General features: G+C 40.0%; 1 protein-coding gene across 1 annotated transcript in view; it reads left to right on the top strand.

Moving 5' to 3' along the window:
• RAB30 (RAB30, member RAS oncogene family) overlaps positions 1–9,727 on the top strand; it is a 103,831-nt gene extending 94,104 nt beyond the window's left edge. Inside the window, exon 5 of the mRNA XM_005699478.3 lies at positions 366–9,727. Coding sequence (XP_005699535.1) covers positions 366–616 — 251 coding nt within the window. The 3' untranslated portion in view covers positions 617–9,727. The remainder of the gene's footprint in view (positions 1–365) is intronic.

The following is a 21,417-nucleotide window of genomic DNA, read 5'->3' on the forward strand; positions in this document are numbered from 1 at the left end:
TGGGATCTTCCTGGACCAGGGACAGAACTCATGTCCCCTGTGTTGGCAGGCAGATTCTTAACCACTGGACCGCCAGGGATGTCCTTCCTTATTGCTTTTTCCTGGGGCACATAACTCCAGATAGCTATGGTCATAATGCTTTATTCAGCCAGTGCCCAGCTGATGGGCTTCTGGGTTGGTTCCAGTTCTTTGCCATTACAAATGGAACTGATATGTTAAAATAAACAACCCAGGAATCATAGTCCCATTTGTTTCGCTTTACTTTCCATCTGTCTGGTTTGACTTCAGATACGGAGGTGAATTGGATGTTTCCGAATCTGCAAAAAGGTCAAATGACAACCCTCTCTCTCTCTCTGCTGTTTTAGGCAACAAGATTGATCTGGCTGAAAGGAGAGAGGTCTCCCAGCAGAGAGCCGAAGAATTCTCAGAAGCTCAGGACATGTATTATCTGGAGACCTCAGCGAAGGAATCCGATAACGTGGAGAAACTCTTCCTTGACTTGGCTTGCCGCCTCATCAGTGAAGCCAGGCAGAACACCCTGGTGAACAATGTATCCTCACCTTTACCTGGAGAAGGGAAAAGTATCAGCTATTTGACTTGTTGTAATTTCAACTAAAGGCTGAGGCAAGGTGAGGCGAGAGGAATCCGCCGCTGCCCTGATGGGCCACCAGTTGCTGGGGAGGCCTGGCGATGACTGTGGCTCCCACTCTGGGACCTTCTGACTCCTGTGGGCTCCCGAGCTTACAAAGCATGGTGGGCCAGGGCCTCGTCCGCAGGCCAGCATTCGCGGAACATACAATGGTTTCACCCTTTTGCAGTCTGGAGTCGGGTCAAGGAGAAAATTGCACTAGGCGCTCCATGACCTGCAGAGCATGTTGCTTTTGTTTTGTTAAACAAGCAAGTAAAATGCATTCCTGAACACGGTCCAGGGGGAAACGTACTGTAGGGACCCCTCCTGCACGTCAGTGGCTGCATGTGGGGGCTGCTCTTTAGGGCTGCTGGAGGCCCTGGTTTTCTTGTCTACCAGATAAACCAAAACCAGGAAGGCCAAGTCCTGTTTCTGTGGTGCGTGTGGATGACTCCACGGAGATTTTGGCAAGTGTTATTTCTCTTTTTACCACGGGCACTTTTAAGAACTTTGGGATGTAACAGTGAGATGAAACCTTTACCCATGACAACAGTAACAATCATTGTTTTAATACTGTACACAAGCTCCATGATCCTTCTGGTGCTAATGATTCTGCTCTTTCACAGACCAAGCATTTTAGTACATCGATGTCCTTACATACCTTACATAGAAATAAAAACAAAACAAAAATTAAGGGAAGTCCATGAATCAGCTCTCTTTCTCGAAGTCTCATTACGACCTGTCCTAGGATAGATTTATTGGAAAAGAGAATGCTTTTCCTTTCCTTTCCTCTTCCCCTCTGTCTCTACCATTTTCTACTTCTATTCTCCCATCTTTCCTGCCCCTCAAGTAAATGAAAACATTTGAAAAATGAAAAAAAAAAGAGAGAATGGTTGACACCCCCATATAAGAGATTAGCTCTAAGACATTATGAGTAGTATGAAAAACCAGACCTGATCTGACCAAAATACTGTGGATTAATGGACTGCAGTGCGGAGTTCCAAGCAGAGCACAGTCCTTGATAGCAAGTCTCGTCTTTTGCTTCCGGGTACTATCCATCTTGGACAGACCAACGCTTAGGATTTTGTAGATGTTTTTAGTATGGTAAGTGAGAATTGCAGTGGATGAAAAGTCTCACGAACCATTTTTGTATCTGCAGTGATAACCTTGGAAAAAAATCTGCTTGTGGAAGCAGATGGAGTAGTCATTTGTCATCTCCTTGTAGTAATGTTACTCTCAGACTCATGACCATTCATTCTTTCCCATATCTTTTTCTTTTCCTCACTTTCTTTCCTGATTTTCCCCTTTTTACCTTATCCCTCTCCTCCCCGCCTCCCTTGTATGCATATGTTCCTGCAAATCTCCAATTCAGATGGAAATGTGTATGCCTTTACTTAGCCAATTTAAAACACAGAACTCAAATGGAAGCCGTGATGCTGAATATGTGTTGCTGTTTCTTCAGTGCCATACTTCCAATTTGTTCACGGATATAAATGCAAATTGGGAAAATGATTAAAGCTGTTTGCTGTTGATGCTGTCAGATGTTTCAGTAGCTTGCTGCTTAGCATAACTGAGGGATGAGTCATGGGATTAGGATATGATCGGTAATTCCACTGTTGTAGATGGTGGCAGTCTTGGTCCTGATATATTGATATGTGAAAGCTATTGAATTTTTAAACAACGAGTCATGTACAGACACAATATTGGTGAAGCCTTTCTAGCATTTCTAGGGCAGGTTTCAGAGTGACCTGTCACTTGCACATGGGAACTGTACATATTGTTTAAGGGACTGATGCTATGGTTGGCTTCACCGTGGTTGTCCTGATACTGTGGGTAAAAGAAAGGGATCCCAGAAGTTTGAGTTGCTTTTATTTCAGAATCTATCTCTATAGGAAAGAAAATCATTTTCATCGACACCAACCAAAATAATTTATCATAGTTGCCTTTCCCTCCCCATCTTCCTCATCAAGCCAGCAAATAAAAGGTATTCAGAAAAGTTGATCAAGATGAGCAGAAGAGCTCTTTTTACATCGTGAGGAAATGCCCTTAAGTTTAGGTCTCATTTAGAGCAAAATCCAAAGTCCTCAGTACATCATGACCCAACTTTGTTTTATAGCAGCAAGTATGTTGAAAATAAAGTTGCTTTATGAAATAGAGGCTAGAATGCTGTTAGATTGGACATAATAGTTGTAAAATAGCAGGCTGTAGGGCCACTGTTGCATTCTGAGATTATTTCCTAGGGAACAGTCGCCTTTATCTACTCTTGGCTGAATTTTAAGGCGATTAGAAGGCTCTGCTCTTGGCCCCTTTCCTCCTTTATTCCTTGCAGCCTTTCTGTACTTAACACTCACCCATCTACACCACATCAGCAGGGACATATGAGAATGTAGGGCTTTGTTTCTTTTTTTTTCCTCTCTTAGCTGTATGAATTCTAGATTAGGCTTTATGGACGCTGATGTATCTTATGTTCCCTGATGCATCTCAAGTTGGAGAACAAGCCCTGATAATACTGTAGGTGCTCAATAAATATTAGTTGAATAAACAGCTTAGTGCCAAGAGGAGCTTTTCTGGTTAAACAGAAATTTCTAAAATAGAACTTGAGAAAGGACACTATTTAAATATGGTCGTCTTAACCCAGGCCAGGTCCTAAATGTGTTGATTTGTCTATTAGTTGCCATTGCCTTGGTCATATTTGCTAAGATGAGCCTTCTTAAATGAAAATGAATTCTCATTTAATGATGGATGAAAAAGAGAGTTGTGTTCTCATAGTTCAGTTTGGCCTGATCTGATTCATGAGACTGCCAGAGTCCATGTCCGCCTCCATTTTGGTGTGATCTTTTTTTTTTCCTTTAAATGAAGTTACTAAATACATGGCAAACTTTTTTCTGTTTACAGCACATCATAATCATGTCATAGAACCAGACCTGGAGAATCTGTGAAATCACGTAGTTTACTCATATTAATGATATTATGGCTCTGTATAGGCTGTATCCTCAAAGGATTTTATGCTTTGTCCTTTACCTATGCAAGGCTTTTTAGTCCTCCATGTGTTTTGTTAGAGCTATTAAATTATAGTCACATTTAAGTTTGATTATATATAGCCAGTTATCCTTCTGTGGATTACTTAGAGTAGGCCGTTAGCTTTCCCTGGCCTTTTCTTCTTCTTCTTCTTTTTTTTTTTTAAGTTGTTTCATGTTAGCACCTCTAAGTGAAGAGGCAAGAAAATAAATAAAAGTGAAAATGAAATGGATTGACAGTGTGTTAGTTTCTGAGTTACAGTTTGGTAAGAGAGGCAAAAGCCATTGGCCAAAATAAGATACTTGGATTAGGGTTATTTAAGCAATTTAGACTTGTTGGAGAGAAGAGGCAGTGTTTAACCAAGGACTGGATTCTTCTTTCCTCTTCTGTTTATGAAGATATGTCTTTGGAGGACACTGGTGACTTCCAGTGTTAGATAATGATTTGCCTCATTTACCCTTTAAACTATCCCATAATTCTTCCAGATCCACTATCAAATTTCAGTTAATGAATCTCTCTGAGTAAATACCAGTTGCAAATGATTTTGAATTGGTCCTCTGACTAAAATGAAAACTTATTCTTCCTTTTTAAATAATCTACATGAATGGGATCATATTATAGTCAGAAAAAAAGCTAGTTTTTTCCATGTATCAAACCAACAGCTTTAAAGATAGACATTGTCTGTTTCTCAGTCCTGCAAAACTGTGTATTTCATAATCATAAGTACTTTAAGGATCACTGCCCTGTTACCCTCTAAAGAGCTCTTCTAGTGTTTACCCTTTGTTTTTTCCTGGAAGTTTTTAGTTGTTTTTTTTTTTTTTCAACTTCAACGGGTTATTTATTCTCTTCAGCCATGGCCCTGACAGATGTGTTTTAGTGCAGCTAATACTTTTGAGACTTAACTAGAAAATGAAAAGCAGTCAAAAAACATGTTACCCTTCTGACAAAATGTACTCTACATAAGTCAGTATGGTTAAACACTAATTTGGGGCTAAGAAAGGGATGTGCTTTGTGCTTTCTTCTTCTTCTTCTTCTTCTTCTTCTTCTTGGGTTTCATATCTGTGACCTGAACCTATTTGTGTTTGGAGGGAAAAATGATTTTCCTTAGATTCTTCAGACTGGGGAGAGAGCATACTGAACTGAGAAATTATCATCCCTTCCAATAGCTCATTAATTATAGTAATGTTAGAGCAGGGGAGACAACATTTCATCACCTTTCCTAAGTCCATGGGAACTTTGCAGTCATTTTGGGGAGCCATTGTTTAAAAACAAATTGAGATCAGCTATAGCCCAATACAAAATGTTTCTGGTGATTAAAAAAAAGAAACCAAATTGAGGCAAAGCAAAGATGGTGAAGGAGTTTTAGATTTAAAACGTTTGAACAATATTTGTAGGATTTGGGGATGTTTAGCTTGGGAAAGAGAGGAATACAGTGGGTATATTAGAATAAGACTCTGGTTTGAAGGGGTGGAATAAGACCCACTGAATAGAGGTCACAGGGCCATGGACTTGAACTTCACATTAGAAAGAACTTTCTCAACAAGTTGGTTCCCCATGGAAGGGGCTGCCTCTGTCAAGCAAAGGCTCAATGAGAACTTGGCAAAGATGGTGTGGAGAGGATTCCAGCACTTCTTGGGGTGGACGAGATGACCTATTAAAATTCTATTTCTAGCACTTTGCTCCTCATAACATGTTCAATTAAATATCTGTTGACCCACAGCTAATAATTTTTTTAAGGTTTTGCTCTTCTGCCCAAAGTGCATGTCCCTCTCCAGGAAGGAGGTTGCTTACATGTCATTAGGTCGAGACTGGCCGTTATATCCTTAGGCTGGAATTGCTTTTTTTGGTCCGTTCATTGATGTCCTGTTGAATCACAAACTGGATCTTGAGTTAAAGATTAAAAATGTATTGTTTTAGTAGAAGTTGCATGAACTGTTCCTTCTCTAGGGGATTTTCCCAACCCAGGGATCGAATTCAGATCTCCTGAAATGCAGATGGACTCTTTACCGTCTGAACCAACAGGGAAGCCCCCATGAAATCATGGAAATTATGTATCTGTCACTTGCCAAGTATAGGCCATGCTCAGTTTTAGTGAATAGTTGCTATCTCCTCAGGGTTTCAGGATAAACCTTTTTAGCAGAGCAGAATCTTCAGTAAAAGATCCCATAAATATACAAACATGAAGTTGTACAGCTCCTATCACAGATGGGCTGGTGGTCACTGGCATAAAGCAGTCCCCAAGGTCGATCTTGGAAAAATCTCAAATGACGTTTGGTTACTTTGTTTGATTCTTTTGAAAAAACATGATGCGAAAATGGTTTTAAAAGAATGGAGACCAAGTTGCTTCATGTAGAAAGTAACGACATATAGATCTTTGATTGGAAAATCAGAGATAATTATAAGCAATATTTACTAATAAAGCCCATGACTCTAATGATTCTACCTGCAAAATAACTTGCATCCTTGGCAAGGCTGGTAGATGGCTCTTTATTGGTCTTCTTAAACAAAAGTCATTGGTCTTGCATCACTATGGTGAGAAACACTTGAGTTTGGGTGAGACTTTGATTCCTTTGGATGAGAAATCAGAGCACAAAAGCTAGCCTCCTCTTTAATTGACTGCATGATGTGCATGAGTCAAAATTTTACTTTTCCACTGAGTTAAAGCAAAATTTTTAGAGGTGTTGTGTTCTAGTTCCTGATGGAATCCTTGGTGGGTTGTGACTTTGACACATCAGGGAGGTGTGATGTCGGGAGGTGATTAGAAGATGGAACACTAGGCTAGGGGTGAGGAGTCCTAGAATCCCCTTGAATTAGCTGTAACATTATGCAAAGCACAATCTCTTGGGCATCCGTTTCCTCATCTACCAGATAGACTAATAATAATATGCCTGTCAGGATTATTGTGAAGATTAGATAAATTGAAAGTACTGAACTTGGTAAACAGTAAGCACCCAAATATTTGTTCTTTTCTCCTTGATGAAGAGCAGACTTTGGATGGTTTGATACAAGTATAGATCATTTGAGCAAAACAAGGAGCCCTCCTGACTTCAGAAAAACAAAAACGAAAACTCCGCTTCTGAAAGAGCCTTAAAAGAAAGTCATGTATTTAATCCATTTTTCTGCCTTAGTGCATAACTGTTACCCAAGAGACTCCACTTCTTTACCTACTTCCAGAAAGGTATTCTCTCTCTTCCAATGGGCAGTTCCAGGGTTGTAAACTCATTATCAGGAAACTTAACCTTATTACTGAAATACCTCACAGTGCAATTTGAACCTCTTTCTTCTTGATCCCATCCTCCATGAGAAGAAAAATTGGCTGATCCTGTCTTCTTTTTAAAGGGCCATGTTTGCCATTTAGTATTACCCTTTTGCCTCATTTAAAAAAAAAAAAAACTGACAGAAAAAGCTCATTAAGGTGATAATTATTATCCCCTTGGAGAATGTCAGGATTCTTATTGATAGCGATCAGATTTAGATCACAAACACTGTTGTAACTCTTCAGTTAGTCAGTATTTTCTTCTTTAGTTAACATATTATTGATAACCAAGTGTGCTTCTGAAGACTTATTCTGGTGGTGTGGCTCTCATTTTCTCCTCTTGGTAGAAGTGGAGTCACGAATCCCAGCTTTCGTCAACTACTTTTAGAATGTAATTTCATATATGACATAATTTGATGGACATAATTACCAACACCTAATATTAGCAGGGTTTCTTGCCTTTTTTTACATTCTGAATTAAAAATCAGAATACCAAATGCCTAATAAAGCAAAAATTCTTGCACAGAATAGCAAAAGATAAGAATCTGGTCTGCTAGAATAATTTGTCACTAGTTGATTGAATGGTGCAGAGCTTTTCTTTAAAGTTACACAGTTATGCCTGGATTAAATAACAATAGCAAAACTTGAGAAGCCCTCCGAAAAACAGCTGCTAAACACGCTGCTTTCTGGAAAGTAATCATTAAGAATAAATATTCTCTTGTTCTATACAATTGCCGAATGTTAGTGGAAATTTCTTGTAGGCTACTTGAATGTCAATTGATTTATTAAAAAAAAATTTGTGTGTGAATCCTTTTATTCCTTTAGGGCATTTTGGGGCTTTCGTGTTCCTGTTGTAGAAAATTTCAAATGACTGGAATGCTGGCTTCTAATTTCTGCTCACTGAAGTGGCCTCTAGGCATATCAGATGGTTGGGGCCTCTTTGATGATCTGAAGGGAGCTACTTAAATACACTTACATAAAGTGTGTGAATAAAATTGCTGTTTTCAGCAAACAAACAAACAAACAAAAACACTTTTGATTAAAATTTCAGATAATAAAGGGTTAAGAAGAGTTTTTTTCATAATCTAAAGGGAAACGTATGCCCCATATATATTGTTGCCTACATTTTAATGCATGACTTTTAGTATAGGGATGAAATAAAATACAAAATATATAATTCTGGAGGTCTTCTCAGCAGCTAGTTAAATATTTAGATAAGCTGTTTTATGAAGACTTAGAAAATCCCTAGTTTCCCTTTCTATATCTCCATTGAAATGGATCTTTAACATAAACATAGTTGTAACCAACAAACATAAACAACTTGTTCATCATGGAATCTTATGAACTCAGCTCTTTATTGGTTATTGGTTTTAAGCATAGGCTCTCAATAATATCTAAATACATCAATATATAAAATCTAACTATTAGCTTCAACACAAGCAAAATACTTGATTTTAAATGTTAATATGCAGATATTAACGGTATGCTGTATCATGTCTTCTGTGTTCATGTATTCCTTTTTAATAAAATGCCTGTTAGAAGTATAAGCCGATGATGATGTGAGTGCAATTATCTGAAAACATTTTGTAGAAAGGTGCTTGTCTGAACACTTTAATCCATATTAAAAAGTGGTAGGGGGAGCAGGAATCTGACAAGATATTTTAAAATGAAGTTGCATTTCTCTTTTCAAAATGCAGACATAATTCGTACATCATGTAATTTACCCCTGTAAAGTGTACAATTTAATGTTTTTTGGTATTTTCACAAAGTTGTGCAACCATCACCATTCTTTGACTCCAGAACATTTTCATCATCTCCCAAAGAAATTCTCTACCCATTAGCAATCACTCTTCTTGATTCCCCATCAATCTCTCACAACCACTAATCTCTTTTGTTGCTGCAGATTTGCCTGTCCTGGGCATTCCATATAAGTAGAATCATACAATGTGTATTCTTTTGTGTCTGGCTTCTTTCACTTACATAATGTTTTTAAGTTTCATGTTGTACCAAGTATCATGTTGTAGCATGAATTAATGCATTTTTTATGGCTAAATAGTATTCCATTGTATGTATACACATACCACATTTTACTTGTCCAGCAGTTGATGGACATTTGGGTTGTTTTCACTTTTTGGCTATTATAAATAATGCTGCTATATATATATGTGTGTGTGTGTGTATATTTGTGTACAACTTTTCTGTCTGGGGATATGTTTTCATGTCTCTTAAAATTTAAGCAATTAGTCTAGCAAATCAAGTCACTTGTGTTCATTTAAGCAGAGCTTCTTAAAATCCTTAGAGAATGCAACTTATAATCTTAGATCAGTTGATCAATTAGGAGACTCTTGAATAATGGCTGACACACTACTGTGTCTATAAGAATTTTTCTATGAGGCCATCATTTACATATGATAGTCAATGTCATGAAGACTGCTTCAGTCTTGTGCAAATTGGGTTTTCATCACATGGAGAATTTCGTGGGAAAGGACGGCTACAAATCATACCGGAGAGCAGCACTCAATCTTCAAGGATTCAGTGAAAGAGCACTTTTAATATACATTTCCTGTATGAATATCGACTGTGTTTCAAAGTGTGGATTTTCCTTCTTGAAAAAACATTGTCAAATTGCCAAACCACTTGACTGTCCATTGTAGCTTTGGTTTTTATTATAAGAAATAATTCATACTGAGAGTAAAAAGAATGTATTTTGTGTGCAAAGGATGAATGTATTAATAACTTTTTATTTGTAACAGAATTTTTTTAAAAAGATGAATGGAAATTGCTTTCCCATGTACTTGTAAATAAATAAACATTTTTGTTGCCCACATTTGGACGATCATATGCCATCAAACAATGAAAAAGCAAACCAATTTTACGTACACTAATGTCTTCCAGCATGACACAGAATGTGCTATGGATCCGGGATCTGAAGACTTTGAGTTTGAATGTCAATTTTCTAACAAGTTTACTTTAGACAAATTTTTTGCACTATGGATTTCTTCCCTGTAAAATAAGAGGCTGTATTGAATAATCTTTAAGGCCTTCTCTAAATATAATATTAAATAAGTTTCCTATGCTGTATTCAGGATGGGAAAATTATAAGCTAATTATAGCTAATGATTGAGAAGGCAATGACAACCCATCCAGTACTCTTGCCTGGAAGATCCCATGGAGGGAGGAGCCTGGTGGGCTGCAGTCCATGGGGTCGCAAAGAGTCGGACACAACTGAGCGACTTCCCTTTCACTTTTCACTTTCATGCATTGGAGAAGGAAATGGCAACCCACTCCAGTGTTCTTGCATGGAGAATCCCAGCGATGGGGGAGCCTGGTGGGTGCGGTCTATGAGGTCGCACAGAGTCGGACATGACAGAAGCAACTCAGCAGCAGCAGCAGCATTGCTAATGATGAGAAAGTTGCTTTCAGTTGAGTTCATTTCAGTCACTCAGTCGTATCCAACTCTTCGCTACCCCATGGACTGCAAAACACCAGGCTTCCCTGTCCATCACCAACTCCCACAGCTTACTCAAACTCCTGTCCATCGAGTCAGTGATATCATCCACCATCTCATCCTCTGTCATCCCCCTCTCCCACCTTCAATCTTTCCCACCATCAGAACTGCCAATGAGTTAGTTCTTGGCATCAGATAGCCAAAGTATTGGAGTTTCAGCTTCAGCATCAGTCCTTCCAATGAGTATTCAGGATTGATTTCCTTTAGGATGGACTGGTTGGATCTCCTTGCTGTCCAAGGGACTCTCAAGAGTCTTCTCCAACACCACAGTTCAAAAGCATCAATTCTTTGGCGCTCAGATTTTTTTATAGTCCAGCTCACATCCATACATGACTACTAGAAAAACCATAGCTTTGACTAGATGGGCCTTTGTTGGCAAAGTAATGTCTCTGCTTTTTAATATGCTGTCTAGGTTGATTATAGCTTTTCTTTCAAGGTGCAAGCATCTTTTAATTTCATGGCTGCAATCACCATCTGCAGTGATTTTGGAGCCCAGGAAAATAAAGTCTCTCACTGTTTCTATTGTTTCCCTAGCTATTTGCCATGAAGTGATGCAACTGGATGCCATGATCTTAGTTTTTCTGGATGTTGAGTTTTAAGCCAGCTTTATCAGTCTCCTCTTTCACTTTCATCAAGAGGATCTTCAGTTCTTCTTCACTTTCTGCCATAAGGGTGGTGTCATATCTGAGGTCATATCTGAGGTTATTGGTATTTCTCCCAGCAATCTTGATTCCAGCTTGTGCCTCATCCAGTCCAGCATTTCTCATGATGTATTCTGCATATAAGTTAAATAAGAAGGGTGACAAAATATAGCTATGATGTATTCCTTTCTGAATTTGGAACCAGTCTGTTGTTCCATGTCCAGTTCTAACTTGATCTGCTTCTTGACTTGCATACAGATTTCTCAGGAGGCAGGTCAGGTGGTCTGGTATTCCCATCTCTTGAAGGATTTTGCACAGTTTGTTGTGATCCACACAGTCAAAGGCTTTGGCATAGTCAATAAAGCAGAAGTAGATGTTTTTCTGGAACTCTCTTGCTTTTTCGATGATATAACGGATGTTGGCAATTTGATCTCTGGTTCCTCTGCCTTTTCTAAATCCAGCTTGAACATCTGAAAGTTCACGTTTCATGTACTGTTGAAGCCTGGCTTGGAGAATTTTGAGCATTACTTTACTAGCGTGTGAGATGAATGCAATTGTGCAGTAGCTTGAGCATTCTATGGTTTTGCCTTTCTTTGGGATTGGAATGAAAACTGACCTTTTCCAGTCCTGTGGCCATTGCTGAGTTTTCCAAATTTGCTGGCATATTGAGCCCAACACTTTCACGGCATCATCTTTTAGGATTTGAAATAGCTCAACTGGAATTTCGTCACCTCCACTAGCTTTGCTCATAGTGTTGCTTCCTGCTGCTGCTGCTGCTAAGTTGCTTCAGTCGTGTTCAACTCTATGCGACCCCATAGATGGCAGCCCACCAGGCTTCCCCATCCCTGGGATTCTCCAGGCAAGAACACTGGAGTGGGTTGCCGTTTCCTTCTCCAATGCATGAAAGTGAAAAGTGAAAGTGAAGTTGCTCAGTCGTGCTTAGCGACCCCATGGGCTGTAGCCCACCAGGCTCCTCCCTCCATGGGATTTTCCAGGCAAGAGTACTGGCGTGGGGTGCCATTGCCTTCTCCGAGGCCCACTTAACTTCACATTCCAGGATGTCTGGCTCTAGATGAGTGATCACATCATCGTGATTATCTGGGTCATGAAGATATTTTTTGCATAGTTCTTTTGTGTATTCTTGCCACCTCTTAATATCTTCTGCTTTTGTTATGTCCATAGTGTTTCTGTCCTTTATTGTGTCCATCTTTGCATGAAATGTTCCCTTGGTATCTCTAGTTTTCTTGAAAAGATCTCTAGTCTTTCCCATTCTATTCTATTCCTCTATTTCTTTGCATTGATCACTGAGGAAGGCTTTCTTTTCTCTCCTTGGTATTCTTTGGAACTCAGTATTCAAATGGGTATATCTTTCCTTTTCTCCTTTGCCATTCACTTCTCTTCTTTTCATAGCTATTTGTAAGGCCTCCTCAGACAACCATTTTGCCTTTTTGCATTTCTTTTTCTTGTGGATGGTCTTGATCCCTGAATCCTGTACAATGTCACGAACCTCCATCCAGAGTTCTTCAGGCACTCTGTCTATCAGATCTAATCCCTCAAATCTATTTCTCTTCCACTGTATAATCGTAAGGGATTTGATTTAGGTCATACCTGAATGGTCTAGTGGTTTTTCCTACTCTTCATTTTAAGTCTGAATTTCACAATAAGGAGATCATGATCTGAGCCACAGTCAGCTCCCAGTCTTGTTTTTGCTGACTGTATAGAGCTTCTCCATCTTTGGCTGCAAAGAATATAATCAATCTGATTTCGGTGTTGACCATCTGGTGATGTCCATGTGTAGAGTCTTCTCTTGTGTTGTTGGAAGAGGGTGTTTGCTATGACCAGTGCATTCTCTCGGCAAAACTCTATTAGCCTTTGCCCTGCTTCATTCCATACTCCAAGGCCAAATTTGCCTGTTACTCCAGGTGTTTCTTGACTTCCTACTTTTGCATTCCAGTCCCCTATAGTGAAAAGGACATCTTTTTTGGGTGTTAGTTCTAAAAGGTCTTGTAGGTCTTCATAGAACTGTTCAGCTTCAGCTTCTTCAGCATTACTGGTTGGGAGGTAGACTTGGATTACCATTGGAATGGTTTGCCTTGGAGACGAACAGAGATCATTGTTTTTGAGATTGCATCCAAGTACCGCATTTCGGGCTCTTTTGTTGTCTATGATGGCTACTCCATTTCTTCTGTGGGAAAGGTATTCTTGCCCACAGTTGCTGCTGCTACTGCTGCTAAGTCACTTCAGTCGTGTCTGAGTCTGTGTGACCCCATAGACGGCAGCCCACCAGGCTCCACCTTCCCTGGGATCCTCCAGGCAAGAACACTGGAGTGGGTTGCCATTTCCTTCTCCAATGCATGAAAGTGAAAAGTGAAAGTGAAGTCACTGAGTCGTGTCCAACTCTCAGTGACCCCATGGACTGCAGCCCACCAGGCTCCTCCCTCCATGGGATTTTCCAGGCAAGAGCACTGGAGTGGGGTGCCATTGCTAATGGTCTTCTGAGTTAAATCACCCATTCCAGTCCATTTTAGTTCACTGATTCCTAGAATGTCAATGTTTACTCTTGCCATCTCCTGTTTGACCACTTCCAATTTGCCTTGATTCATGGGCCTAACATTCCAGGTTCCTATGCAATATTGCTCTTTACAGCATCGGACTTGACTTCCATCACCAGTCACATCCACAACTGGGTATTGTTTTTGCTTTTGCTGTGTCTCCTCATTCTTTCTGGAGTTATTTCTCCACTGATCTCCAGTAGCATATTTGGCACCTATGGACCTGGGGAGGTCATCTTTCAGTGTCCCATCTTTTTGCTTTTTCATACTGTTCATGGGGTTCTCAAGGCAAGAAAACTGAAGTAGTTTGCTATTCTCTTCTCCAGTGGACCATGTTTTGTCAGAACTCTCCACCATGACCTGTCTGTCTTAGGTGGCCCCGCAGGGCATGGCTCACAGTTTCATTGAGTTAGACAAAGCTATGGTCCATGTGATCAGATGGGTTAGTTTTCTGTGATTGTGGTTTTTCATTCTGTCTGCCCTCTGATGGAGACGGATAAGAGGCTTATGGAAGCTTCCTGATGGGAGAGACTGACTGAGGGGAAAACTGGGTCTTGTTCTGATAGGCGGGGCCATGCTCAGTAAATCTTTAATCCAATTTTCTGTTGATGGGTGGGGCTGTGTTTCCTCCCTGTTATTTGACCTGAGGCCAAACTATGGTGGAGGTGATGAAGATAATGGCAACCTCCTTCAAATGGTCCCATGTACGCACTGCTGCACTCAGTGCTCCCAACCCTACAGCAGACCCACACCTCGGCCAGAGACTTCTGGACATTTACAGGCAAGTCTGGGTCAGTCTCTTGCAGGGTCACTGGTGCACACAAGGTTTTGTTTGTGCCCTCCAAGAGTCTATTTCCTCAGTCCAGTGTAAGTTCTGGCGGCCCTGTGGTGGGGCTAATGGCGACCTCCTCCAAGAGGGCTTATGCCATACCCAGGTCTGCTGCACCCAGAGCCCTGCCCCTGCAGCAGTCCACTTCTGACCCGCACCTCCGCAGGAGACACTCATACACAGTTCTGGCTCAGTCTCTGTTGGGTATCTGGGTCCTGGTGCAAACAGGGTTTGTTTCAGCCCTCTGAGCATCTCTGGTAGGTTCATATGTAAAACGTGATTTCACCCTTCCTACCATCTTGCTGGGGCTTCTCTGCCCTTGGACATGGGGTATCTCCTCAAAGATGCTTTATCCTATCATATATTGGAAAGAGTATTACCCTGAGAATTAGAAGTCAAATTCTAGTCCCAGCTGATACTGAGAAACCATATGGCTTTCAAGTCTTAATTTTCCCAACTACAAAATATGGACATAACATTAGGATCCCTTCCAGCTAAAACACATTATATGGTTCTATTTTTTAGAGATAGCATTTAAAACACTATCCTTCGTAATTAGGAATGAGACTACTTACACATTACTAATGAGGCACTCATTCATTCACCCATTCATTCATTCAGCATTTATTGAGCAGAAAATCAACCCTAAATATTCATTGGAAGCACTGAAGCTGAAGCTCCAATACTTTGGCCTCCTTATGCAAAGAGCCAACTCATTGCAAAAGACCCTGATGCTGGGAAAGATTGAGGGCAGAAGGAGAAGGGGGTGATAGGGGATGAGATGGTTGGGTGGCATCATTGACTCAATGGATGTGAGTTTGAGCAAACTCCAGGAGATAGTGAAGAACAGGGAAGCCTGGCATGGTACAGTTCATGGAGTTGCAAAGAGTTGGACATGACTTAGCAACTGAACACTACCAACAACATAGGGCATATGCAAGAATCTGCTTTTAGATGTCTCCCACCTCCACTGTAGGAGTCATTTACAGAATGAATTTGCACCTTTTCTTAAAATTCATCCCCACTTCAACACTTGCCCCACACTGTCTGCCTTGGGATATGCATCTGAGGGACAAATGTCCTGGATTAAGACTGAGTACAGTGGGTCATGGAGCATGGTCGAGTTAACAGGATAACAAAGATATAACACTATGACTCTGGGCTGTCTGGCATTCTAGCTGCAGCAAGTCAGGGTTACTTTCTAGTTGCAGTGCACACACTACTCACCGCAGTGGCTTCTCTTGTTGTGAAGCATGGGCTTCAGTAGTTGGGGCATTTGGGCTCAGTCGCTTTAGCTTGTGAGCTCCTAGAGAATGGGCTCAGTAGTTGTGGTACATGGGCTTAGCTGCTCTGTGACAGGTAGAATCTTCTCAGGCCAGGGATTGAACCTGTGTGCCCTGCATTGGCAGGCAGATTCTTAACCACTGCACCACCAGGGAAGTCCTAAGTATTCTATTATTATTTTGGCAATTTCATATGATTCTAATGTAACCTATTCAGTTGTAAACAGCAGAGACTGGGAGGCAAATACCACTAGCTGGAGGAGAGACTGACTCTTTTAAGTTTTTTGACTCTTTCTGCTTTTTGCCACTAAGGGAATTTTGACAAGTTTATTTCAACTTGCACATTGTTTTTTTCCATTAGTTAAATGGAACAAATTGCAAACTTGAATAGAATTATTTTTAATTGTCTGGCTTTTATTATTTTTAAATTTTATTTTTTATTGAAGGATAATTGCTTTACAGAATTTTGTTGTTTTCTGTCAAACTTCAACATGCATCAGCCATGGGGATACATATATCCCCTCCCCTTTGAACCTCCTTCCCATCTCCTGCTCATCCCACCCCTCTAGATTGATACAGAGACCCTGTTTGAGTTACCTGAGCCAAACAGCAAATTCTAGTTGGCTACCTATTTCACATGTAGTAATATAAATTTCCATGTTACTCTTTCCATACATCTCACCCTCTCCTCCTCTCTCCTCATGTCCATAAGTCTATTCTCTATGTTTGTTTCTCCATTGCTGTCCTATGAATAAATTCTTCAGTATCATTTTTCTACATTCCGTGTATATGTGTTCAGTTCAGTCAGTTCAGTCTCTCAGTCGTGTCTGACTCTTTGTGACTCCCTGGACTGCAGCATGCCAGGCTTCCCCATCCATCACCAACTCCCGGAGTTTACTCAAACTCAAGTCCATTGAATTGGTGATGCCATCCAACCATCTCATCCTTTGTTGTCCCCTTCTCCTTCCCGCTTCAATCTTTCCCAGCATCAGGATCTTTTCAAATGAGTCAGTTCTTGGGATCAGGTGGCCAAAGTATTGGAATTTCAGCTTCAGCATCAGTCCTTCCAATGAATATTCAGGATTGATTTCCTTTAGGATGGACTGGTTGGAATTGATGCTTTGGAACTGTAGTGTCAAAGTATATGCATAAGAATATGATATTTATCTTTCTCTTTCTGACTTACTTACTCTAATAGGTTCTAGGTTCATCTGCCTCATCAGAACTGACTCAAATATGTTCCTTTTTATGGCTGAGTAACACAAGCTGGAATCAAGATTGCCGGGAGAAATATCAATAACCTCAGATAGGCAGATGACACCACCCTTATGGCAGAAAGTGAAGAGGAACTAAAAAGCCTCTTGATGAAAGTGAAAGAGGAGAGTGAAAAAGTTGGCTTAAAGCTCAACATTGAGAAAACGAAGATCATGGCATCCAGTCCCATCACTTCATGGGAAATAGATGGGGAAACAGTGGGAACAGTGTCAGACTTTATTTTGGGGGACTCCAAAATCACTGCAGATGGTGACTGCAGCCATGAAATTAAAAGATGCTTACTCATTGGAAGAAAAGTTATGACCAACCTAGATAGCATATTCAAAGGCAGAGATATTACTTTGCCAACTAAGGTCCATCTAGTCAAGGCTATGGTTTTTCCAGTAGTCATGTATGGATGTGAGAGTTGGACTGTGAAGAAGGCTGAGTGCCGAAAAATTGATGCATTTGAACTGTGGTGTTGGAGAAGACTCTTGAGAGTCCCTTGGACTGCAAAGAGATCCAACCAGTCCATTCTGAAGGAGATCAGCCCTGGGATTTCTTTGGAAGGAATGATGCTAAAGCTGAAACTCCAATACTTTGGCCACCTCATGTGAAGAGTTGACTCATTGGAAAAGACTCTGATGCTGGGAGGGATTGGGGGCAGGAGGAGAAGGCGACGACAGAGGATGAGATGGCAGGATGGCATCACTGACTCAATGGACGTGACTCTTGAGTGAACTCCGGGAGTTGGTGATGGACAGGGAGGCCTGGCGTGCTGCGATTCATGGGGTCGCAAATAGTCAGACATAACTGAGTGACTGAACTGAACTGAATATTCCATTGTGTATATGTACCACAACTTTATCCATTTGTCTGCCGATGGACATCTAGGTTGCTTCCATGTTCTAGCTATCGTAAATTGTGCTCCATTGAAAAATAGGATACATGCATCATTTTCAATTTTGGTTTTCTTGGAGCGTATGCCTAGGAGTGGGATTACTGGGTCATATGGCAGTTTACTCCTAGTTTTTAAAGGAATCTTCATACCGTCTTCCACAGTGGCTGTATCAATTTACATTCACACCAACAGCGCAAGAGCGTTCCCTTTTCTCCACATCCTCTCCAGCAATTATTGTTTGTAGACTTTTTGATGATGGCCATTCTGACCAGTGTGAGGTGATATCTCATTGTAGTTTTCATTTGCATTTCTCTAATAATGAGTGATGTTGAACATCTTTTCATGTGTTTGTTAGCCATCTGTATGTCTTTTTTGGAGAAATGTGTTTAAGTTTTTTTTGCACTTTTTGATTGGATTGTTTGTTTTTCTGGCATTGAGTTGTATGAGCTGCTTGTGTATTTTGGAAATTGATCCTTTGTCAGTTGTTTCATTTGCTATTATTTTCTCCCTTTCTGAGAGCTGTCTTTTCACCTTGCTAATAGTTTCCTTTGCTATGCAAAAGCTTTTAAGTTTAATCAGGTCCCACTTGTTTACTTTGGTTTTTATTTCCATTACTCTAGGAGGTGGGTCAAAGAGAATCTTTCTTTGATTTATGTTGTAAGTTTTCTGCCTGTTTTCCTCTAAGAGTTTTATAGCTTCTGGTCTTACATTAAGGTCTTTAATCCATTTTGAGTTTATCTTTGTGTATGGTGTTAGGAAGTGTTCTAATTTCATTCTTTTACATGTAGCTGTCCAGTTTTCCCAGCACCATTTATTGAAGAGGCTGTCTTTGCCCAATTGTATATTCTTGCCTCCTTTGTAAAAAATAAGGTACCCATAGGCACATGGGTTTATTTCTGGACTTTCTATTTTGTTCCATTGGTCTACATCTCTGCTTTTGGGCCAGTACCATACTGTTTTGATGACTGTAGCTTTGTAGTATAATCTGAAGTCAGGAAGGTTGATTCCTCCAGCTCCATTCTTCTTTCTCAGGATTGCTTTGGCTATTTAGGGTCTTTTGTGTTTCCATATGAATTGTTAATTTTTCTATTCTAGGTCTGTGAAAAATACCGTTGGTGATTTGATAGGGATCACATTGAATATGTAGATTGCATTTGGTAGTATAGTCATTTTCACAATACTGGTTCTTCCTACCCAGAAACATAGAATATCTCTCCTCTGTTTATATTGTCTTTGATTTCTTTCATTCAGTTCACTTCAGTTCAGTCACTCAGTTGTGTTTGACTGTTTGTGACCCCGTGAATTGCAGCATGCCAGGCCTCCCTATCCACCACCAACTGACAGAGTCTACCCAAACTCATGTCCATTGAGTCAGTGAAGCTGTCCAACCATCTCATCCTCCATTGTCCCCTTCTTTTCCTGCCTTCAATCTTTCCCAGTATCAGGTTCTTTTCAAACGAGTCAGCTCTTCACGTCAGGTGGCCAAAATACTGGAGCTTCAGCTTCAACATCAGTCCTTCCAATGAACACCCAGGACTGATCTCCTTTAGGATGGACTGGTTGGATCTCCTTGCAGTAAGGGACTCTCAAGAGTCTTCTATAACAGCACAGTTCAAAAGCATCTATTCTTCTGTGCTCAGCTTTCTTTATAGTCCAACTCTCACATCCATACATGACCACAGGAAAAACCATAGCCTTGACTAGACGGACCTTTGTTGGCAAAGTAATGTCTCTGCTTTTTAATATGCAGTCTAGGTTGGTCATAACTTCCCTTCCAAGGAGTAAGCGTCTTTTAATTTCATGGCTGCAATCACCATCTGCAGTGATTTTGGAGTCCCCAAAAATAAAGTCAGCCACTGTTTCCCCATCTATTTGCCATGAAATGATGGGACCGGATGCCTTGATCTTTGTTTTCCGAATGTTGAGCTTTAAGCCAATCTTTTCACTCTCCTCTTTCACTTTCATCAAGAGGCTCTTTAATTCTTCTTTGCTTTCTGCCATAAGGGTGGTGTCATCTGCATATCTGAGGTTATTGATATTTCTCCCAGCAATCTTGATTCCAGCTTGTGCTTCATCCAGCCCAGCGTTTCTCATGATGTACTCTGCATGTAAGTTAAATAAGCAGGGTGACAATATACAGCCTTGATGTACTCCTTTTCCTATTTGGAACCAGTCTGTTGTTCCATGTCTAGTTCTAACTGTTGGTTCCTGACCATTAGTGCCTTATAATTTTCTGTGTACAGTTCTTTGTTCTCCTTAGGTAAGTCTATTCCTAGATATTTTATTCTTTTTGTTGCAATGGTGAGTGGTATTGAGTCCTTAATTTCTCTTTCTGATTCTTCATAGTATATAGAAATGCAAGTGATTTCTGTGTATCAGTTTTGTATCTGCAACTTTGCTAAATTCACTGATTAGCTCTAGTAATTTTCTGATACTATCTTTGGGGTTTTCTATGTGCAGTATCATGTCATCTGCAAACAGTGAGAGCTTTATTTCTTCTTTTTTGATCTGGATTCCTTTTATTTCTTTTTCTTCTCTGATTCCTGTAGCTAGGACTTCCAGAATTATGTTGAATAGTAGTGGTGAACGTGGACACCCTTGTCTTGTTCCTAACCTTAGGGGGAATGCTTTCAGTTTTTCACCATTGAGAATAATGTTTGCTGTAGGCTTATCATATATGGCCTTTACTATGTTGAAGTGGGTTCCTTGTATGCCCATTTTTTGAAGAGTTTTAATCATAAATGGGTGCTGAATTTTGTTAAAGGCTTTTTTGGCATCTATTGAGATGATCATATGGTTTTTATCTTTCAGTTTGTTAATATAGTGTATCACATTGATTGATTTGCATATGTTGAAGTATCCTTGCATTCCTGGAATTAACCCAACTTGATCATAGTGTATGAGCTTTTTGACGTGTTGCTGAATTCTGTTTGCAAAATTCTGAAAATTTTGTTGAGGATTTTTGCATCTATGTTCATCAGTGATATTGTCCTGTAGTTTTCTTTTTTGGTATTGTCTTTGGTTTTGGTATCAGGGTGATGGTAGCCTTGTAGAATGAGTTTGGAAGTGTTCCTTCCTCTGGAATTTTTTGAGAGAGTTTTAGAAGGATAGGCCTTACCTCTTCTCTAAATGTTTGATAGAATTCTCCTGTGAAGCCATCTGGTCCTGGGCTTTTGTTTTTGAGGAGATTTTTTATCACAATGTCAATTTCAGTGTTTGTAATTGGGTTGTTCATAATTTCAATTTCTTCCTGGTTCAGTCTTGGAAGATTGAACTTTTCTAAAAATCTGTCCATTTCTTCCAGGTTATCCATTTTATTGCAGAAGAGTTGTTCGTAATCGTTTCTTATAATCCTTTGTATTTCTACATTGTATGCTGTAACTTCTCCTTTTTCATTTCTAATTTTGTTGATTTGATTCTTCCCTCTATTTTTCTTGATGAGTCTGGCTAAAGGCTTGTCAATTTTGTTTATCTTCTCAAAGAACCAGCTTTTAGCTTTATTAATCTTTACTATTGTTTCCTTCACTTCTTTTTCATTTATTTCTGC

The sequence above is a fragment of the Capra hircus genome, chromosome 29 (genome assembly GCF_001704415.2).
Source record: "Capra hircus breed San Clemente chromosome 29, ASM170441v1, whole genome shotgun sequence".
Lineage (NCBI taxonomy): Eukaryota > Metazoa > Chordata > Mammalia > Artiodactyla > Bovidae > Capra > Capra hircus.